General features: G+C 41.1%; 2 protein-coding genes across 2 annotated transcripts in view; one reads left to right on the forward strand and one right to left on the reverse strand.

Annotated features, from left to right (window-relative positions):
- The window catches only part of MTBP (MDM2 binding protein), a 30243-nt gene extending 27677 nt beyond the window's left edge, over window positions 1-2566 (forward strand). The window contains exon 22 of the mRNA XM_057368087.1: window positions 760-2566. Within this exon, the coding sequence (XP_057224070.1) occupies window positions 760-795 (36 nt within the window). The 3' untranslated portion in view covers window positions 796-2566. The remainder of the gene's footprint in view (window positions 1-759) is intronic.
- Window positions 2567-6431: 3865 nt separating this feature from the next.
- The window catches only part of SNTB1 (syntrophin beta 1), a 105624-nt gene continuing 89343 nt past the window's right edge, over window positions 6432-22712 (reverse strand). Inside the window, exons 4-7 of the mRNA XM_057368063.1 lie at window positions 17907-18046; window positions 10992-11188; window positions 9262-9452; window positions 6432-7981 (exon numbers count right to left, since the gene is read on the reverse strand). Of these exons, the coding sequence (XP_057224046.1) occupies window positions 7889-7981; window positions 9262-9452; window positions 10992-11188; window positions 17907-18046 (621 nt within the window). The 3' untranslated portion in view covers window positions 6432-7888. The remainder of the gene's footprint in view (window positions 7982-9261; window positions 9453-10991; window positions 11189-17906; window positions 18047-22712) is intronic.

Below are 22712 nucleotides of genomic sequence, written 5' to 3' on the forward strand. Positions count from 1 at the left end.
AATCTGCTACATCCTCACAGAATTTATTCTATGAGAGCAGTATTTGCTATGTTCTGTGCTGTATTCCCTTGTGGATTGCTTTGCATGGATGATAAGGTTTCAAAAACAACATGGGTTGTGATGTTTGGTGTTGAACTGGGCTGTTGTGCTTCTCACCACCATGTTTGGGCAGACAATTGGCAGTTTTTTTGTATGTTTGCTGTTGCACAAGAGGCATTAAAATAGTTGTTCTCCTAAGTTGCCTACTTTTCCATGTATTAGAGAGTATTTTGAAATTACCTTACCAAAAATATAATTGCCAAGGACTAGTCAATGGTCTGAACAACTGCCCTRTTTGGAAAGCAGCAGTGATAATGGTGGTGGATACAGCAGTTCACAAATTATCCTTTGTTCTTTCTTCTCTGGTGTTAGAAACTTTGAGAGCAGGAAGCATGAGCTGTTTGGCACTATGTGCACCTTGTGAGTATATGGAGAGAGTGAGGTGAAGTATTTCAATTCAGGGGTTCTAAAAATGCCTTTTCCTAAAGCCAAAGCATTCKGTAAGATTAAGTACAATTCTAAGAKMAWGGTGTTTCCTCTCAGTTTATTAACAGCACTTTCTCCTTTTGAGTAGTTTGCTTTTAAATCCTGTGTAGTAAATACCAGAAAGATGGTTACAGAGGTGGTGATAAAGAATTGATAAAGTGKGTGAGATGTTCTTAAGTTGCTTTCAAGACCAGGAGTTATGTAAATTGTTGGCTTTCTCATTTATTTGCCCAGGTGATTGAATGGGTTTTGGAGAAGACTGGCAAGTAGAGGCCCTGTGTGGATGCAATTCACACTGCCCAGGAACTGAGGAGACAGAGCACTTCAAACTAGAGGAGAAGCATTATACTGCCTGGTGCACACAGACATCTGCACCCTGGCAGGGCTTTGGTCAGTGTAATTATATRGACTCATTCTTCAAGCACAGTTGCAAGGTTTGGAACTTTTTGTACTGAAAGTTTTAATTTTTTTTTTACATTCAAATGAAAAGAGGTTGTATTTTATATGCGTATTTATTGTTTGTTAAAAGGAATGTAGCATGACTTGCTTTGATAAAGCTTTGTATATTTTTAAACAGTATATTTGGTTTATATGTGAATAAAAAACCCAACATATTTAATTTTGATAACTGCTACTTTGTTTTACCTTTTTATGTGAAGACCTTTATTCTACTTTTTACAGCTTGCTTTTGTATAAATAGATGTTTACAGCATCAAATTTTATACACTAATTAAGAACAGTTCCTATTCTGAAAGCAAACATAATTAGAATTTGAGTCATGATTATCTCTGTCTTGTAGTATCAGGGAAAAAACATGGCTTGAAACTTGATACAAAGTCCCATTAAAGAAAGTTTCATTGTTTTACAAGCTGATTTTYTGGTATAATTTCCTGTGTGCTCTTTGTAACACTCCTTAGGAAAAAAATCTAAGGAGAGGTTTGAGATTTCTTTTCCTGGAGGAGGAAAAAATCAAAGCAATAGTGGAAATGATGATGGTGAGAGCTGGGAAAGAGCTGCATGTTATGCTGAAATCTAAGGGAAAAAAGTTTCTACCTGTGTTGCAAAGAGAGTAAAATACTAAATTTGGCCTCAATTTGCCTAAGTCTTAGGCATGTACCTGGCTTGTACTAATGTAATTATTCAAGTTGGTGTTTTGTTGAGATGAGGAGTTCCTACTAAAACAAATAACACTTCACAGCTTTTAGTGTAAGGATTTTCTATTCATCATGTAAACTAACATGATGAGAACTGAYAGAGACTCAGGTCTATTGTTTGTTATACTCTCCTGGTAAGAAAATGGGTTAAGCAATACAAATATAAAGGACATGTAATGTTGCGAAACATAATGTTGGAGGTTAAACTTAACACTGTGAGATCCGTTGTTTCTCTAAAGAGCCTTCCTGATTTTGTGACATTATTCTTTGCTTAATTTCATTTCATATAAAGCTAAGTCCTGAGGAGGTTTTTCATGTGTAACAGGATCGTGAGATTAACTGCTCTGTGCCTTTGTTCCCAAGTTTACTGTTGTCCTGAACTCTACCAGAGCTTTTCTAGGTGGGTGTGTGCTTGGTTTAACTGCACCCTGGGCTGCAGTAGGAGATCTGTGCAGTTGCTCTGCTGTGACAGTGAGCTCCTGTGAGTGCTGTGTGCTTCTAAGCCCAGGACAAACATAACTACTTATAAGATGGATTACATTTGTCTGCAGAATGCCACACATCTGCAGCATTCCAGTTCTACTGGTTTGGTGAAACAGAAATGCAATGAAGAGAGATACTTAAATAATTATTTAATAAGTGCATTCACAAAATTGCTCCAATGTAATGATTACTGTGTATGGCTCATATTTCTTTGCATTAAAGACAGAAAACATGAAAGTAATCAAGACATTAACCTTTCTTAACATCTAGTGAATCAAGAAAACCTCTACTTCCAAATAACAAAGCTGTAAGCTGTAGCCTTATCTCTTCAGCCTGACATGCTGATACTTTTGTTTGAATACTAAAGCAAGCCACTACTTACTTAATTTCYACTTAATTTTGTGAGGTTTATATATTTGTAATTACAAAAACTTTGTAGTTAATAATTATATGTAAGTTGATTAGCAAAAGTACAGAAACTCTACCATTTCATAAAATCCTTAAGGCTAGCTGCCAAGAGCAAAGAAGATACCTTTCAGGAAAGTAATTAATATTTTGAACTGGTTTTCTTCTACTTCAAGTAGAACGCAATGTTTTAATTGTTTTAATTTAAAATTTAATTTTATTGTTTTAATTAATTCTGTAAACTCAAAAGGCTGGCCTGAATTAATCAGCAGGAAAGCAGTTAGGGAAGCATAAGCATTTTTATATATTGATTTTTGCACAATTCCCAGTGCAGAAATAACACGCTGTTGCCTGTGTCTCATTTGCTCTTTATGTTGGTGGTTTTTCAGGGTAAGTTGGTAGCTGGTTTATTATTACTTATAACACTGTGCCCCATTTGAGCTGTGAAAACTGTCCCTTCCCATGCTCTTAACTACAAAACATGCACAATCATTTGACCTGGTCTATTGTAACAGCATTAAACCAAATTATTTTACATCTGTTATAGTTCAAAAACCCCACACTGAGAGTGCCTGCAGCTCAGCTGATGTGCTGTAACTTATGGGATGCAGAATGTAATACCCTTTGCCTCTGAATTTAAGGTTATTTTCTTGTTCATGGCTGCTGAACCCCAAATCCAGTCTGCCTTGTGCATATTTTGGGYGCTTGCTTTCATGTTTTTGCAAGTGAGGATGCATGCAAGTCCTATTCAGGACACATTTATGGTTTATCCATAACCCACCCATCCTTTATAATAAGCATATTACATAGTATAATATAATAACATTAGGTATTCTATATATGTAAAGCACATCATCCATCCATGTTATGTTCTTRTATTCCTCACAGGATTTGGGTAAGACAGCACTAATGTGTTGCAATTACTTGGTGATGTGATTACTGGTAATACTACAGCAATTACATGATGAATATCACTGAGCTACCACAAAACTTAGCYTGGGTACTAATGCTTGTCCAAATTCACTAGCTTCCTTGTCCAAATTCAGAGTTTTCCCTTGGAATTTGTTTTCTAAATTTGTTTTCTAATGGATTTTAATTATTACACAAGCATGAAAATTCTGATAAAGGAAGAGAATTGAAAAGCTAATCCCATGTGGGAAAAGCAGGTGATTATGTTCAACAAGAGGTTATCACCTTTGTTAAATATTAAAAACGTTTTTCCCCTCATTCTTTTTAGGTGAACTTTTGCCCTGGTTAATCTAGGGGTCCACTCACAGCAAGCAGGCTATGTGTTTCTCAAAATTTTGCGAGCATATTATTAATACTCTTTATTGCTCTTTATTAAATATACTCTTTAAATGCTCTTTAAATTCAAAGCCACCACTGAATTTGAAAGTGTCCATTTTAGATGCAACTTCCAATTACTTTATAGTAATAATATACACAGTGATAGTAAGTATATATAAATATGTAATATATACTGTATCTCTGTGTAACAAATAGGCTCAGTAAATAGCTAGTTATAAATGCCAGTTTGACTTTTATGAAAAATAAATTAGAAATCAATGATGGTGTATTGATCTGGAGCACATAATTTCTTTAGGCTCTGATTCTGCTTCCACTGAAACCAAAGAAGCTCCCATTAACTTTTAAGCATGGGTAAGAAGACACTGAGAAYCCCTTGAGATGGAAATCAGATTAATCTCCCCTTCAAATCAGCTGGGCTTCCCAATGCAAAGAGCTGSATGGAATGTGCTTCCATGTCCTGTGGGAAGAAGGAATTCTAGCATTCTGCAGAGAAAAACACTTGCTTTGTTATCAGCAAAAGATCAATTCTAATGGTGGTCATGGTGGTGATTTGCTTGGTAGCACAGCAAGAGTTGTGTTCTGATCTCTAARGTATCTTAAGAGAGATGCTGGTTTCATTTGAAGGGCAGGATTATTAGAAACACCAGTGTGATTCCCTGAACACAATCAGATCAACTTTATTTTCTTTTTTTTTTTAAACAAACACCTTTGATCACATTTTTCCAATAACATTTATGTTCCAATATGTATCCAAATCTTTCTCATCGTGAATCTGCTACACAAACTTTATGATAAGACCATTCCATTTATAGTCATTATTTTATTAAAAGAATAAAACTCTGGAATACTCCTTTTCAGGATTTTCATGAGGCTGTTCTGCCATAGCTTGGGTCAGACTGAAAGAACAGGCCTGAATTCCCACAATCAGCTTTTCTATTTGGGCCACTAAGTTAAAAATTAAAGTCAAAGAAAAAAAAATCTTTTTCCATAGCCATTCATAAGAGAAAAAAGGCACATGTTGGCCTCAGTCCTTGAATGCAGAAGCTTGAAATTTCTGCTTTTTCTTTTTTTGTTTCTAAGTCCAATATTTTCTAGTCCAGTATATGCAACAAAGCTTGGCAGCAGAGGTGTCTGAATGACCTGGCCTGGAACATACCTATGGGCTTTCAGGTTTTTTTTTTTTGGAAATTTAAGCTTTTAAAAGTCATTGCTATTAACAATTCTCTCAAGTAAGAGAGTTCTTAACAGAAACACTGAAGTTTCAATGTATTTTTCCCCAGYCCAAAACCAAAATACAGCCTTCCAAATAGTTTGTCTGGGTATAAAGTAAGCTCACCTCACAAAAATCCAATAAATGACTTTATTAAATATATTCTTTTCCTCTAAAATATAAATATTCACTATACTCTTACAAATGTGGAGTAGGTTCATATTTCATTTGTCTATCCCATCCAAATATGAATCAGTCCAAAATCTGAAAATGAAGAAATAGCATCTGTGATTATCATTATTTTTTTCTATAAATATATATAATATGAATTTTCTTTGCAAACTGCTTAGTTATTCACTTAGACTTCATATAGTACTGAGCACCTTAGATTACATTTTGTGTCATTTAATTGTTGGCACTAATATAGGAATTTGTAATATTTACAATGCACATACATGTTAGGTATAACATTCCAGTGATTTTTAAGTGTTAAAAGGAATAAAGAAATAGTGCAGTATAATTTACATATKGATTTAACCTACCCCCCAGAATACAAATTTTCACTTCAACCTCTGTAACTTTTATAGGAGCCTGGGTCCAAATTTTTAAGCTGTACTTTGGAACAGTGATAAAAGTGTCCTGAACTGTTTTTTAAAGACTTCAGATAGCAGTYTCCTTGATAAGGTGACATGAACTCCTCTCAAAGCCCTGTCCCACTCTGTACCAACTGCCTGCAGCTTCTCAGATCTCTCTTCTAGAAGCTTCCACGCCCAAGGAGTCCCAGGTAACTGCTACAGAAAGTTGTGTGAATGGCAGTGGTCACTAAATCAGAAATGTCCACCTGGAAATTACAGGTAAGTTACATAACATGTTACCTCCTACCTTGTTAAGTTACATGAGGAATTAATTTTTAAGTGCAAGTACCATGACAATAAAACCAAAGTGCAGAGCTGGGTGGATCCCTCCCTGGACTGGTGAGAGGAGCTGGGTGCTGGGCTGCTCTTCCAATGGGGCATTGAGCTGTTCTTCAGTGATTATTTTCTGTATTTATTAATTCAGCCCATCATCCTATTATTTTAATTGGTTTTGATGATTARGATACTGTGGAAAGGACCATGAACTAATTCTTATGCTGTGAATACACAGCATGACTTACRCTTCAACTCAAACTTAGCTTAAAAACAACATGGAACCAGAATATGTTTTTAATTTTCCCCTTTGCCAGCCAAATGATGCTAAGTTGAAGTTGATGTGCTTTCTCAAGAATAAAAGAAATGTTTTAATATGAAAACTGAATATCCACAAACACTGAATATATTACTGCCTGTACATTACTGTATATTACATACTATTACTTCCTGTCCTGCAAAGTGTCAATTTAGGGCAAAACTCTAAAAGCAGACAAACCCCCACAACTGTGCAAAGCTGTTCWGTTTACAAAGGAAGAACAATGTAAGTGGCATCTCTGTTTTGCCTCTTCCTATTCCCTCCAGATCACATGATGTCAGTTTATCACTTCCAGGTGCAAGCTGTGTGTGTCATCTCTGATGCTGAAGGTCAGTGTTCCTGCCTGCTTTGTGCTGCTCAGGTRGCTGTGAACAAGGCTGAAACTCAGTGAATCATGTCTTGACTCACAACAGTAAGCTGTGGTGCAAAACAGTCACTGGTAAGTTGTRGGCATGAAGATGAACATCTTGTTTATCCCCAGCAAGAAATCTGKTTTTGCCAAGTCATGCCCATAGGAGCAGTTCCATGTCAAGGAGTGCAGCTCATATTCCTGCCCYGGTGCATTTTTCTCACTATTGTGGACCTGCTTCAGTAAATTTTTCAAAAACTCATTAAGTTTTCCTCCTCCCCTTTGTTCGTCCTGTGAAGACCACAGAGTCAGCCTTGTCTGAGCATCAAGGGTGACTCACTATGGGGAGGAGTTTGTACAGGAAGGTTTGTACAGCTTTCTGCTGGAAAACTGCCATGGAAATAATGCTGCCAGAAGCTTCCGCAAGGCTAAACATGGATTTGGGTAACTTTCTCCTGAGCAGGGGATCTCAGATACCTGAAACTCATTAAACTATTCTTTCCTAACAAAGGACACTGCTGCCTATGCCCCACTGAGAGGTGGCTCTGGGTACCATCCCTGTGGCAGGTCCTGCTTTGGCTCCATCACCAGGAATGTGGGTGACATGGTTACTGCTTAATGTGAAACTGCCCCTGGCAGGGACCCTCCAGCTGTTCCCTGACCACAGCTGGATTGYTTGAGTGTCCAACTCAAAGGTGTGTAATTGCAGCCTCTGCTGGGTATTCATGCAGCAGGTATGGCAGTGCTCCAGAAGAAAAATCTTCTCTAAGAGGTGCACAGATTATGACTGAAAGAACCTTTTACTTTCAGGAGATGGGACAATCTTATTTAGAGGTTTTTTCCCCAACCAATCATGGCTTGCATCACAACCAAGAAGTGTTCTTGTCTGCATAGCCCTTTACTTACTCTGTATAGACAAGTACATTGAAATAGGCACAATTTATGGTTCTGAAACATTTACATGTATGGTACTACACGCTTTTATGGTCTCACATGGGATCTTAAAATCCCATTATTTACAATTAAATCCCCCATCTTCCATATCATGCCCTCTYTTTAGCAGGTCAAAAGGAAGCCTGGGCCTTGGAAGACTGCAGAAATGACCAAGGCCCAGTCCTGAGCCCCAGGCTGGTGTCTGCTGCCACCTGGGAYGGGTTGCTGCTGTTGACTGTACTTCAGATTTGTGTGGTCACCCCATCTCTCTTGAAAGAAACAGATGGATCCTGTTTATGCCACCAAGCCCAGTCTTGTGATCTTTGCTGACAGGAAGGAATGAATGATGAAAACAATTGGTTTCGGACAGGAATGAAGGTCCAGTTGCTGRAAAAAAAAAAGCAAGCTGAGAATTAATGCATTAGATCACAGCTCAAACACAGAATCATTTACTGAGTACTCAACAAACTGCTGTCTGGTATTTTGAAGAGCCTTCTATAAACCTTCTCTACAATATACTGTTTTTCCTTTGCAGCTGATTTAAGTTACTAAAACTGATAAGCAGGTGAGATCCTGGTGCCTCTGGCCTTCTCTCCAGCTGGGTGAGCAGCAGAAAACTGAGTCAGATGGTGCAAGCATTTTTCCAAGACGCTCAACCCCTCCATCCTTTCAGGCTGTTTCTGCCCTGGGATGCTGGTGGGATGCTCTGTCTGGTGCCCAGTGCATCTGCTGCTGGTGCAGCTGGAGTACCTTTAGCTGCTGCTGCAGCTTCTCTGCTCTCACCCAGCAGTGAGACTGAACACAGCATTTGTTTTCCACAGTCATGGTTCAGATGCTCTCACCACACACTTGCTAAGCCTGACAGGCTTGTCAGTRTGCACAGAAACCCAATAAAAGGGTCACATCAAAACAAACCAGATTTGCCTTTCCAGCAGTCATGTATCAACTTTATAGAGAGCTAGTAACAAATTCCCTTCAAAAGCCTGACAGTAAGCCAATCCCAGAGCATGTGTTAACAAAGATGATGTTTAGCACCCAGCATGCCTAGGAACTGCTGAAAACATCTGGGAGGAAAGACCATATTTGCATACATAATTAATGGATCTAAACTGCTCATTGGAATATGCACCTTATTTTCAGGCACTGTGACAGAGGCCTAAGCAGACAGTTTGCACTATATCTGTAGCTTTTTTTCTCAGCAACTACATGTTCAGAAACACCTAAAACATAGCTTGTTGTCATAACATGAAATCCCTCTGTGTACATTGGAATTAATAAGGTCTCGTTCATATGTTCTTTCATCCTCAATCATATAAAAAGTGATACATTAAAAAAATTTAACATCTGGCCATTTAGAGGTGCAGTTTGCTCTTAAATGAGATAAATCTTTMATCTCTCTTTGAATGGTTTTACAATTTTAACTGTCTTTTTAGTTTAACTTCGAAAGCCAGATCATCGTGGTGTACTAGAAAGCAGAGTCTAAATAGTGGTACTGGAACCTGACACTGGCCAAGTGTTAGAACAGAACAGAGTGGAGTAAATATTTCAGCTGGAAGGGACCCACAGTGCTCATCAAGTCCAACTTCATTGGTTTTCTCCACCCCCACAGCCTGCAGGACCATCAAAGAGATGGTAACATGCATCCCTTTGCTAAACATAGCACTTACAATTTCTCCATCTTTTTCTCCAAAGTCTAAATAAAGCATCCTTATCCCATCATCTGAGGACATTTTCAGTTTTTCATAGGGATATTGTGCAATTGTYTTGGAGAAGGCACCATCTTGTGGTTCAGTTGTAAGAGAGAATCCATGTTCRTAATGGATGGTCAAGCGGCACTCCTGGCTTTTGTATGTGCAAGCTGGAGAAGAAATCAAAATTTAGTCAGTCACATTCATAAAAACAGTTCTTCATGTTGCAGCATACATCTACATGCTGACAAAAACCAGTGTRCTGAAGTTTAAAAAGGTTCAGACTGGTGTTTCCTCCTCCAAAACCTTCACAAAGTCACAGCTACTCTTGTTGCTTCTAACAGACACAGCCAAAATCAATAAACGTGGCACACAATGCATGAGAAAATTAGAAGCTGTAAAGGGTTTCCCTAAAGTATTTTGACAAAGATGAAGACACTCCCGAGTCCTCATTAGCGTTGGGGTAATTGAAAAAGAGCCCAGATAATTGTATATAATAGCTACTGCAGCAGAAAGTCAGCGTCTTGCCCTCAGCTCTGAAACAGAGACCATGATCCAAATTAAAAAGTGAGGAGTTCTGGTGTTCACATCCCAAATTCTCTATTCCATCACACTCCTGTGAACAATTCTGCCAAGAAGGATCCTTGGCACTGGGATAAAAGCACTGTGATAAAAGAAGGGGCTGATGCCCTCCTCCTTCATTTGGAAAGAATGGCATCCATGTCACTGTTGAGGAGATGGATTGGTGCTTGAGCTGGTTCCCACTGAGCTCTCTGGTTGGTTTGCACATCAGGGGCTCTCAGAGAGCATCCTGAGCTCCCCGTGGGGGCTGGGGTTTGGCAGCTGACAGGCAGGAGTYCCCTGCTCAGCAGCACATGGCACTACCCGAGCTTTGAGGAACCAAACCTGCCCTTTGTCATGGGTGGATTTGTGCTTTGGCTCCTCCTCTTACACTTTTAGGAAACAAGTGGAACATTCAACATTAACAGCCTGCCAGCTGTGGGACTATTAGGAGAAGGACTGCAAAGTTTGGGGACACTCAAGAGAAAGGCACAGCCTCAAAACCCAGAGTCACCCCAGGCTTGCAGCTACCTGGCCAAACAGGCATCACTCCAGAGCATCTGCAGCCAASTACTTTTATTCCAGTCGATTTTGCATGTACGGAAGTGCTGAGAAGTGGACACCCTGATGTTAAGGAAGGCAAAAGACTACCCATCAAAATTATGGTTATTAGACTGGTTTGTGGTTTTTTTTTTACTTTTCTCCAGTGTGCAGAGCTGGGTGAATAAATGACCAATTCACACTTGTGAATGTGCCGGTCCTCTYCTGCCTCCTCCCTCTGCAGGAGAAACTCCTGCTAGGCTAGGAGTCTCTTCAATCTCAGAAAAATGCTCTTTTCTATATGTTTYTGAACAACCTCTGACAATCACTTCTCTGAGACATGAAGGCCTACATGGCTGACTACAGACTTGTTTGGGAAACAACATGCTGAAAACAAACCCCAAGTCAGCATGACAGTGACTGTGTCACTGGACACACACACTATGCCAGCTGGGACCGGCTCAGAACCTGACAGTATTTTAAACACATAGAATCCTAAACATGCACATTTTTAAAATCAATCACTTCTAGCAGAAGGAGCTTGAACCGCCTCAAGTGTCACAGGAAGGGTGTGGCAGTGTGGAAATGCAGCACTGCAGGTTACTCACACGTGGTGATTTCTGTGATGAGCTCTGCAGAATTGTGGCAGCCCTGGACTACGCTCCTGGTCCACAGTGAGAGGTCTCGGCTGGTCTCAGTCCTGAACAGATGCGTTTCAATCCCTTGCCTTGTACCGGTACGGGTTGCAAAAGACAAATCCACCCCTGACTTCGGTGAGCCTTTTCCTGGGCCAGAATGGACCAACCTGCAATTAGATTTGAAAACATATCAGGAATTCTAACAACAGTGCACTGCCCCAAAGTCCTCACCTGAGCACAGCTCTATTCTGCACATTCCTAAATACACATGGTAGGGAACATGAGAACTTTCATCTCCTCTGTATTCATTTGGAAGAGTGAGGGTCCAAGGCAGTGAGCACAGAAGCAGCTGGACAGACAGGTGATGACTTGGATGTCCCAAAATTTCCTAGTGAATTGTACAAAACACCCCTTTGGATAAGGAACTGAGAAATCCCTGACTGGTCTGTGGTGATGGAGTCTGATCCACAGATACAAGTGCTGGCTCAGATGAGGCAGCTGAATCCAGCTTCCACTGTGAAGCAGCTTAAAATTTGCTCTAAAGCTTAAACATCTGCAGTCAAACTCAATGATAAATATTGCTGAATAAAGTAAGCTCTGTAAAATATGTAGAGGCCAAAGTACTGTCTTGTACTTACTTTTCCCATAAGGAACCTGTAAAATGCAAGATGTTGCAGTTACTTGTAATGTGAAATTCTCTCACATTTGTCTACAATTAACATTTTTTTGCCCAGCATCAACAGCTGATCTCCTGTGGCGAGGAAAAGTTTGTTCATCTGGGTAAACAAAAATTGCAGGGAATATTTTTRAGTGAGAAAATCAATACCTCATAAAAATGAATTCTTCTTTAAATCTGCCCTCTTGTGTTAGGGTTTTTTTTTCTCTCTAAAATTGTGGACAATTCAACACAGAATTCACTCAGGGACACAACACTGATTCATCCGAAAAGAGTAATCCAGGGGAGCTCATCACTCTGAGAGTCAGAGACTAACCCTCAGAGGCAAACACAAAATGAAATTTGTCTGAAAAGCTTATTTCTGTCTTGTGCCTTCTGTTTCCCTTTCTATAGGCAAACATACTTCACAGGAGTCTATAAAATATGTGGCATGACAGTAGAAACACTTGTGCTAAAGGATAAAACATTAGATTATGCTAATCCTCTACTGAATGCTAATTTACCCTCAAATCATTGTTTTGCATCAGCAAGAATAGTTGCTTGTTAGCTGACACTGTAGGAGCATGCCACCAAACAGGRATGTGTTAAGAGAATAGAAAAAAGCAGGGAAGAAAAAGCACTTTAACTTTTCAGTTATTGCAACACCAGCCACAGGACATCTGAAATTTACTCCAATTCCCTGACAGTCCATGCTGCCATATGGGATGCACATTGTGCCAAATGGATGCACCCCTCTTTCATACCCCACTAGCAGGTTTGCAAGATTTGTTCATGCTCAAGTTCATGGAAACTTTCTTCAGATTTTGAGCATTCCCCCTGACTTTATGATCCCAAGAGCACCTGGGAAATGAAACACAGAGTATATCCTGGTCAGAGATGCCCTGTCCTTTGTCTGGGCAGGACAAGAAGGGCTTTTTTTCCCCTCTAGAAAGGCTGAATTAATGCCCCACTCAGCTTTGATACTCAGGGCCTCCTATCTGCACTATGGGCAGATTTTGCAGTTGGGCAGTGAGCGGCAAACTAACAGCCCAAAAATTTCTCAATAATTCTCTTTCATTTGGTGTGAGAGGGTCTAAATTCTGAGGAGAAGCTACAACTTGATAATTAAGGCAGGAATGAGGGAACTGAAATCACCAGTGACATCTGCTGCTGTTTGTCCCTGGCCAGTCACCAAGGCACAGGCACAGCCACTGCTCTCATACTGCCGTCTGTTACTGGGCTGTGGAAAAGCAGCCTGGAAAATCATATTAAGTTTGTCATTAGAAATAAAACTATTCCAGCTTTTTCCTGGGTCATCCCTTCTCCTTTATGCAGTGCTCATCAGCTATACKAGAAATCATTTTCTATTACTTACCGTATTGAATACATAACAAACAGATGGTTCCACTGTTTGATTTCCTTCCAAAACACACACCACTACCACCCACTCCCCCACACCTTCATGCTGTATCCATAGTACTGTGTTGTAGGTTTTTCAGCATATGAATAGAATGAAGATGTACTTTACAAATTAAAGGATGTGAACACATCCAACACAAACACTGAGACTTGCCTGCCTTTTCTTATTATCTCCTCTTTATTAAAAATCCACTCTCACTATTTAAAAATGCTTTGCCATCAAGCAACTCCAGATCAGGCTTTGGAAAGTCATGCACTTAAAGATGAACTAGACAAACATGCAGGAGGACATTTGACAGTATTTATATTCCAGCTGTCAGTACTCATGGATTTGGGTGCAGGTCAAAGGATTCCAAAGCTTTMATTAAGTTGCATTCAACTTAATGAATGGGCTGTTTCATTTGCCTAGAAGACATTTTATCCTAAAGGTCACAAAGATACCTTAAAAGGCARAAAATAGCCTTAGAAACCTCACAGGGGGCTTCCCCTCGCCCCCTCCTCCCATCACCCTGGCTGCAGGGAAGTTGTGTGCGTGGTGTGTGCTGCACTCCAGAGCCGAAGAGGCGYCCCAGGCCGGGCTCTGGCGATATTCACCCGCAGCCCTTGAAGGTTTCTCTGCTCCGTGGAGGTTTCTGGGGGAATCTCTGAGCACCGGAGCCCGAGAGCTGAGCCCCGAGCGCTCCTGCGGCACGGCAGAGCCGCGAGAGGGCAGGAGCAGCCCGGGCACGGCGCGCACCGAACGCAGCGGCTGAAAACCCCTGAAAACCCCTGAAAACCCCTGARAAACGCAACCCCSGGCACTCCCGGCAGCCGGGAGCYACTTCTCATCTTGTCTCATTTCTSCCTTKTCTCTCCATATTTCGGGAACCTTTTTAACTTTATCCTTTGCAAGATGGGTATGGTCCAACACAAAGTGCTGCTGCAGGGAGATGCACTGGGAGCTGCTTCTCATCCAAATGCTATGGGAAGAGTTTCAGCGATTTCCTGCAACAGCCAGATCTAATGGCCTCTTCAGAAAGGACAGTGAAACCAGCACTGACATCAAAGGAAGCCTTCAGCTGCTCACTTGAGATTTGTCTCASAAGAGACCTGGTTACAAGTGCCTCAACACTCATGGAGCTCTGCTGGTTAGAAACCACTGCCATCTGACCTTTCCTGTGTCACCCTGACAGCATTTGACACCTGCTCTGAAATGGCTGTACTCCTTAGAAACCTGTGCCCATGCTCTCAGTTTATCTGCCTGGAGGAGCCACAACCTCCCTCTCTGCCTAAGGAAGACAAGCAGAGAACTTGCACAGCACCTCATAAACCTTCTCGTGGCTCTCAGAGCACCCAGTGCTCTCTGCCTGTCCCTCTGTCCGCTTGCCCAGATGATTAATCAGTGCCCAAACTCCTTCCCCAGCTTTCCATATCATCAGCTAKCAAACTACTTTAGTATTTTCTGGTTGCAGACCTCGGCTGTACACAGAAGCTACTTACCTGATCTTTAATCAGAGCCCAACATGGGCTGCCTTTAWTTTTTTTYCCCTTTTCTTTCAYATCTGGCTATRATARAYAATGGAATTTGATTGCAAACATATAAGAGATAATTACTTAAGYCCCATTCCCATGCTAGAGGGAGGCACTGTTATTCAGGCCTAAGGAAATACTGAAACAGAGATTATGACGAAAAGGTCCTTGGAGTCAGGGCTGTGTGCCAGCTGCCGTGCCTCCCTGTGCAGAGATTTAACGGAACAACTTAAATCTGATCTCAGTTTCATTTGAGCTGTTATTTATATTCCTCACAAAGCTGGAAAATACTGACTGAAAAATATTTTTAGGTCTTAATGGAATCCATAGGTTGTAGGCAAACTTACCAACAAACAAGAAGGGCATGTTGAAATTCTGCTGTTAAAGGACTGTGAGAAGATTGTAATCCTTCTACCACTTTCCAATTTTCTCTGCTCATTATGTCTTGGGTAGATTAAGCATGACTCTGTACAGTATCTGGCACTGAAGTTTTCCAGTTTCAGCAGCTTTTCAAATATGCATTAGCTAAGCAAAAATGTTTTCCCAAGGACTCATAAAAATCTGAAAGATGGGAGCAGCTAAGATTACAACATGTGCTCTGCAAAGTTTCCAGGTGAAAAGTTCTCAATTGCACTGATCAATGCACAGAGGGGATTAGAAAACTCATCACAAGGAGGGGAATCACTGACCGAGAATGAACACAGCAGCAATACCAACAGCAAACCCACTGTATTTTTTTGCTGGAATTGCACTCAGCGTGGCAGATCTAAAAAGCAGAACCCTGCAGGACTTTAATCAAAATCACCCAAAACAGGAGGTGTAATGATTTAGGGAATCTGTCCATTTATGTAATCTGTTCACCTTGGATATTCATGTATATATGTGTATTTATCACACTGTGACTCCATTCTGAACACCAAGTTCTGTATGGCTGCTGTCTTTTCACCTGGCTGTTAAACTCMCTGTGATATTAGTAAGAAATCACAGAAATAGGGCTGGAATGGCTGTCAGGAGGTCACCCAGCACATCCCCCTCCACAGAGCAGGGCTAACTGTGCTGTTTGACACCCATCCTTCAAAGTCCCCAGTGATGAGGACTGCACACCTTTCCCAGAGAATCTAAWCCACTACCTCACCTGCACACCAATTCCCTGCCACAAGTACAGTCAACTATGTCCYATTGTATTCAGGAATGATCTAAAAYAGATACTCCCCKGTCCTCCTTGTGCCTCATCTTCATACCTGAAAACTATTGACATCTTTTCCATGGCCTTCTCCAGATTAAATCACTAAGGTTTCTTAAGTATTCCCCTACTGACAGTGTTTCTATGTTATATRTTCRCATTGCTTTTGCATTGCKTTCTTCTCCATCTTCCACAGTTAAYTGGGATCCTTTTGGAAATGCAATGCCTCTCATGAACATGGAGTATCACCCAAGGCTTTACTCATTCTCTGTAGTTAGATATGATTACTACATCTGCCCAAAATGCAACACTTCTGYTATTCCCCAAGATGATTGTCTTTATTTTCCCCTCAAAAATGTAACACCTTAGATTCAAGCAATTTCATCACACAGCTCAGGTGGTTCCTGGCACAACAACTACTTCATTTCTCATATTCCACCCCAAAACAGCAGAGGTGATTATTCCCCAGCACTGAAGTTTGCACCTGTCCTTTCTGAACTGTATCCTGGCTTACAGACCATCCTGGTTTGATTTCTTCCCAGTCTGTCAAGACACTTCAGAGCACGACACGTGCTGTACAACTTCTCATTCCCCTCCAGCACAATGATCAATGTTTTTCCATTCAGGCAGGTACCCCAACAGACCAGGAGATGATCATCCTTGCCCAAGGCAAGCCTGTCTGCTATCACATCTGACCTCTTGAGAAAAAATAATTAAGTAACAGGCYCCCCAAGATGTGGACTTTGATTGCTGGATGCAGTGAACTGGTCTCACTGCTGATGGGGCTGGCAACACTCACCAAGGAGCTGTCCTTGCACATGATGACATGGGCCAGGAAGGGGCAGGGTGCACTACAAGATCTCCATTCACTTTAAGGAGGATTTGGGCCCATGATTTAAAAATGAAATGCCAAAAAAAAAAGAGAGGAAATGCATCACCTTCTGCTGGTGCACTCTTGCTTCTCAACCTTTAAGGCTTGGTGACACAACTGGACASAGGTTCCAGCTGCAATACCTCACCCAGCTTTCACTGGGACTTGCCACCTGGAATTGTCAACATCCACCACACCATGCAGCAGACTGCAAGCTGCAAAGCTGGTCTGTCTCACCCACATTATGGTAACAAAGGGAAGTCAGAAGTTGGCTTCCCAGGAAGTCTGAAAGCTCCATCATGGGTAGGTAGACTGGGAAAATACCCATCAGTRAAAGCCTGAGTTCAATTTTATTTTTTTAACATGACTTAGCAGCAAAGCCTCAGTTCATTTGGGGAGAGACAGAGAACAAAAATTAACTAMTGAGAGTGCAGTAAGAGACTCACTGCTTCTGGCCATGGGCAACCAGCCCTTCTGAATGAGAACTCATTGAAAATGGTATAATRGAGGCCTGTAGCAAGGCTGAAACAAGGAACAACAGCTCTTTCTCAAGCCCTTTGACCATACTGGCAGAGAAACATGATTAAGATTCACATCAAGAAGCACAGTTTCCACTGCATAAAGGAAACCATGGGAAAGCTTTCTTTGAATTAGTGTTAATGGATACCTTCAAAATAAWGCAAATGGTTATTTCCAACCTAGATTCAAGAATGTGCCTTCCAAGTTTACTATTTTAAGCTAAAAAAAGCCAGGAATTCATTTGCTAAAGCAGGAACAGAAGCTATACTGAAAGTGYCTCCATCACATGTGAAACTCTCCAAAAGCCCCAAACTGGTGGTGCAGAACTGCCACACCAGCACGTTCAACTCAGGGCAGCAAGTTCACTTTTTTTCAGTCTGGAGGAGCAGCTGGAAGTCAGAGTTTTTCTGCCAAGCTCACAGGTCTGCACACTCAGATAGCAATCTCAGGAGATTGAGCTCTCATCTCTTTCAGTGCTCYTGCCTCTGTATCCAGGCCAAGTGGCCACATCCAAAATCCCAGAGCTTCTGGCCATTAGCCTCAGCCAGAACTTGCAATGGAGGAGGAGAGGAGTTAAGCTCAGCACATCAGCCCACTGAAGAAGAAGCTGCTTCTCCAACCACAACATTTGAAGTGTGACTACAGCTGTGCACCAGCTGTGCCTGCTCCTGGCTGACTCAGCTGCTCCCACTGCTGCAGAAAGCTCTCATGTTAAAAAAGCACAGGTACCTGGTGGCGAGCAGGGGGTAGGTATGCAGAGGGCTGAACCAGGCTTCCTTCATCCGTGGCATGCTCTCATATATTAAGAGATCTTTCTCTGTCAAAACCACTAACACTGGCTTCCAGTGCTTCTCGTTGTCTCCTGGCACCTGGAAAAGAGTAAAGTCTCATTGAAACAACAAGAGACAAAACTACCACCATGCAAAGCCAGATGAGATGACCATGTTGCATTCCGGGTGAGAAAATGAACAACACCAGAGAGTTTTACTTCTTTGGCTTTTTGACATCTCCCACCTGAATTTATAATCAGATGCAGCAGAAATGGAATAATGTGCAAAGTCATCTGCTGTTCCCATTAGCACTGCCATTTCCAGCCTTCCCGTACTACAGGCTACACCCAGAACACTGAGGTGGAGCTGGCTGTTACTCAGCTGTGGCATTCATGAAAGGACTTTAAATGTATATTTATAATGTGCACCATTCATGTGTAGCTGGCACATTAACCTGAGTGCTGGAAACCGCTGCTCCTGTTTCTATTTTCATGAGTAAAAAAAGCTGCACCACCATCATTAAACAAGAGTGTCAGGTAGCAGGAACCAGTGGTTTGGGAGCAGATGCTTTTTTCCTCAGCAGTTCATTTTTTTTTTTTGCTTCTCCTTCCTTCATACCATTCTTCCAGTTTTACAAGGGCCGCTTCATAAAGAGACCCAACCTAAATGTAGGTTTAATCTCAAGCATTGACTCAGTGATGGATCTGTCTTCACATTTCAAACCTGTCTGTCAAAGATGTCTAAAGACTGGGGCATCAGAGCCCTTTACTGGCTGCAGACTCCAGATGTGAATTATATTCTGCAGGTTAGATGTGTGATGTCCACATGGACAATTACTGTTATAGGGACCAAGTACAGATCCTGGTTTTTACTTATTCTATTCTGACAGCACAGAAGTGTCTCAAAATGGTTGGGAATATGAAATGACCTTTGCTTCAAATAAGAAAGAAGCTCTTTCACTGACAAATTAATAATTTTCCTTTTGGTGCACATAAAGAGAAATAAACTCTGCTCCACAGTAACAGTCACAGCCATGCTTTCAAACACAAACATCTTGGCTGGGTACTGAAGGGAATGAARCAAATTCTGAGATTCCCCAGAGAATCTGGTTGTGTGCATGACTCCTCCACTAAAGCCTCCTCTGGGATAGAGAAGCAGCTGTCTGTGCTCTTTTATGGTTGATGTCAGCTACTTGCCATGGGCATGTGTCACTGGGCACATTGCTGGGTGGAGAAACATGAAAGGGATCAAAGTTTGGMCAGGCTGGGAGTGGCAGACCAGGTGTGGTAATTCAGAGCCACATTTGAAATGCATTTCATACAAATTCAGGCTCTCACAAATTTCTAAATTTTTAAGGGCTTTCAAGACTGATGTAACATAACTTTACACCAGAACTCCARTGCCCAAAGCAGATCTTAAACTAAGATTTTTGGCTTGTGTAAATTTTTAAGATATGTTTTTCCCTCTGAATTAAGGATTCCCAATAATCATATTCCTGTTTACAACATTAATTGCTCATTGGTTGTTCATGTCTCTGTGTTTATCAACTTGAAGTCATAAACAGCTCATCCTTTCAATTTCTTCCGAAGCCTTAATTTACAATTTTCTTGTGGAGATAGTTTCTTGAAACACAATCTTTCATTTTCAAACAGGAACTAACAGAGAAGCCACATAATTAACACACCTATTACTACACTCAGGAGAGAATGCAAAATCCAGAGTTCTCACAGGCCAGGTACCACAGAAACATTCACATGAGCAAAAAGCATCCTCAGCTTCTTAACACCACAGCTATTAACTACAGTTAACACCCCTGTTCCTAGYGTGGGAAAACAGAAGTGTCACAGTTAATGTTAACACTAAGTAAATGTTACAGTTAATATTAACATTTAATTTTGRAGCATCTGCCTGTTTTCTTTAACTRGAAAGATTTTAATACATACTTTTGAAGATTTCCAGAAAAGAAAAAAGAAAGATAAATATGAAATATCTCATGGGAGGAAAAAGCAAGATGTTCAGATTCATCATCTTTAGGAGTAAGCAGTCAGTGTACTGCAATCTTATTTCTAACTTTTAATTATATGACCACAAGCAATCTAAAGACTATGGGAGGCTGTTCACAGCTTTTCTGCAGAACCATCCTGCTTGTGCAGCATTTTCAATCACATGCTTTGCTATTAGGTGGCTGTCAATCAACAGCAACTCCAAAAACTTTAGGAAACACTGTTCCCTGTAAAGTAATCATAAGAAAGAGAATAAAACTCATTTTGCCAGTGGTCCCACAAGTCTTTGCTGGACAGCTGTAAACAACAGGAGACAGAATTTCCAGCATGGATCCTGAGGTCAACACCTGCACRGTGCAGCCTTGCCCCAGTCCTTCCCAACAGCAGGTTGGGTGACTGGAGTAGTTGTGGCTTGGTCTCAAGGTATGGAATATTTTTCTCAAGGATAAGTGACCTTACACTACCTCTCCTTGTAGGATGTAGGCCGTGTTAGTAGGGTTTGCACAGGGAAGGGGAGAGCAGGGGGAATGATTTGCCTGTGCTCTGCTCTGAAGCCCTCCCCAGTGAGAAGGGCCATGCAAATCACATACCTTGGAGAACATTTTCTAAACCTTGCTGGGACCATAACTGCCTCACAGATGAGGAATGCTGCTGTAAGCAACACTGCTGCTATTTCCGACCTGAAGAAGGATTTGTGTGCTTGAGAGCCTGTCTGCTTTTCCCCAACTGTAACAGYTGATCTAATAAAAGATACTGCCTTTCCTTAGAAACCTTGAATTGCATCACTGTTCCCTTATTTCGTAGGGTTTGGATCAGGCTGTAACAGCTGATGCTGCACTGTCCAACAGGCAGTTGGCACTTGTGCAAGGTGTCAAAGAGAACATGCTGTCCTGTAAATGGTAATGGCAAATTTTACAAAGGAAGAAGAGGGGCTGCAATGATACCACTGGGCTACAGGGCACATTCACTACAAATCAGCATGGGAAATTAATCCAGATCAAGCAAGTGTCATACCAAGCATGTATAACAGCAAATTAAAAAACAAAAGCAAAAACCATGCTGCTTATGGGCAGCCAAGTGAAGGATTTGTTCACATTTTTAAGGTTTTAATGTCTGWCATACCATAAACATAACATGAAATGCCTGTGTAAGAGTAAATTTAAATATCATTTGAGATAAATTTTTGAGACACTGTTTTAGACAATGGTTAGGGCCAGCTTCTTAGCCAGAATTCTGCAGAATTCTGGCACTTGTACTACAGTTTCTTCGCTCCAGCTCCCACTTGCACATGTACAATTCAAAGTGCATTGATCCGTGYTGCAGACAAATAAAATCACCATCCACTCTAAGAAACTTTTCAAACTGAACCCTTCTTCAAAGTCAAAACTGTTCATCAAATCTAGATGAACTACARAAAAGAAAAATCAGCACTCCACAACAAAATGAATCAGTAGATATTTTGCAGGTGTTCTGGGCATTGTTCAGGTAATTCCAAGCAACAGGTACTATGTTTCCTCTCCATGTGTCACTRGGGTCACTGCTTATATTCCCAAGTGAAATTCCACTTCAAGTCAATGGTGCTGTAAATGTTTATACCAGAAGCAAACTTAATTTTTTTTCTTTTTTAGACACACTGTGCCTCTAGATCAAAGTCTTAAAGCATAAACCTGAAAAGGGAGAACATTTTCTAAGAAAAAGCACCAAGTGCAGTGAAGAACCCTTTTGCTACTCCAAACCTCTTTGCTCCTCATGTACTCACCCCTTTATGTGGAAACACCCTAAAGGAGTAACTCCCCTGACACACAGCAGTGTTTCAAAGGAGACAGCTTGTTGTGCCTAAAGTGATGGGACCCCTGTCCCCTTCAGTGKGTATCACTGCTCCCAAACCTTTAACAGCGTTCACATATAATTAGTTGCCATAAAGACAATGGGAATCTCAGTGGAGATAAATCCTTTCACAAACTGTTTGGACCTTTGTTCTTTCATCTGCCAGGTTTCCTTTTTGAAAGGTTTTTCTTTCAATTTCAGTTACTCATCTACTTCTACCTTTAATCTATGAGGCTTGCTGATAATTRAATTAGAGGCCTTGGTCTAGTCTGAAAATCTGTTTTACATTTTTGTTACCTCAAAAGGGACATTTCAATTACATCCCCTGTTTGGTAAACAAATTATAAACTGCCAGCAGACTCCACTGCAGCAAGTATCCAAAATGTGTCTTTTCAGAGACCACTGTGAAGGTAGCAAGTTTATGTTTACAGCAAGYGGTTTGTTAAACCCCCTTTTCCGACACCTCCTCCCAAATCCCAGACCCACACTATTCTCTTACACAGAGCACARGAGGAGCAATCAAGAAAGATTTTCTTGCTATTTAGCCTCTTCCTTAAAATCTTTCCATGCTGACAAGCCAGGTTTGACACAGGGTGGGATATGTTCTGCTACGTATTTCTTGCCTTTTCATTGTCTTCTGATGAAGGGTTACATCCATGTTCAGAATAAATTTGATTAATTTACAGAAACCTACTTGTCAGTTCCTGAAAATAACAGCTGGGACTGAAAAGGATTTTTGCAAGATGAACAGCAGGGATGCAGAAATACATCCTGCAAACCCCAGCATATGCAACAACGCTGATATTTCTGTGAGCTCATTTGATAGGAGCCAATTTGCAATGCAGGAGTGGGTGTAAGTGACAGCCGTAGGCAGGGGACATCAACACCTCCCATACCACACACCAATGAAATGTGTTTTGCTGCTAAACTTTGTC

The sequence above is a fragment of the Malurus melanocephalus genome, unplaced genomic scaffold, assembly GCF_030028575.1.
Source record: "Malurus melanocephalus ecotype Western Australia unplaced genomic scaffold, MMel_1.1 scaffold_3, whole genome shotgun sequence".
In the NCBI taxonomy this organism is placed as follows: Eukaryota; Metazoa; Chordata; class Aves; order Passeriformes; family Maluridae; genus Malurus; species Malurus melanocephalus.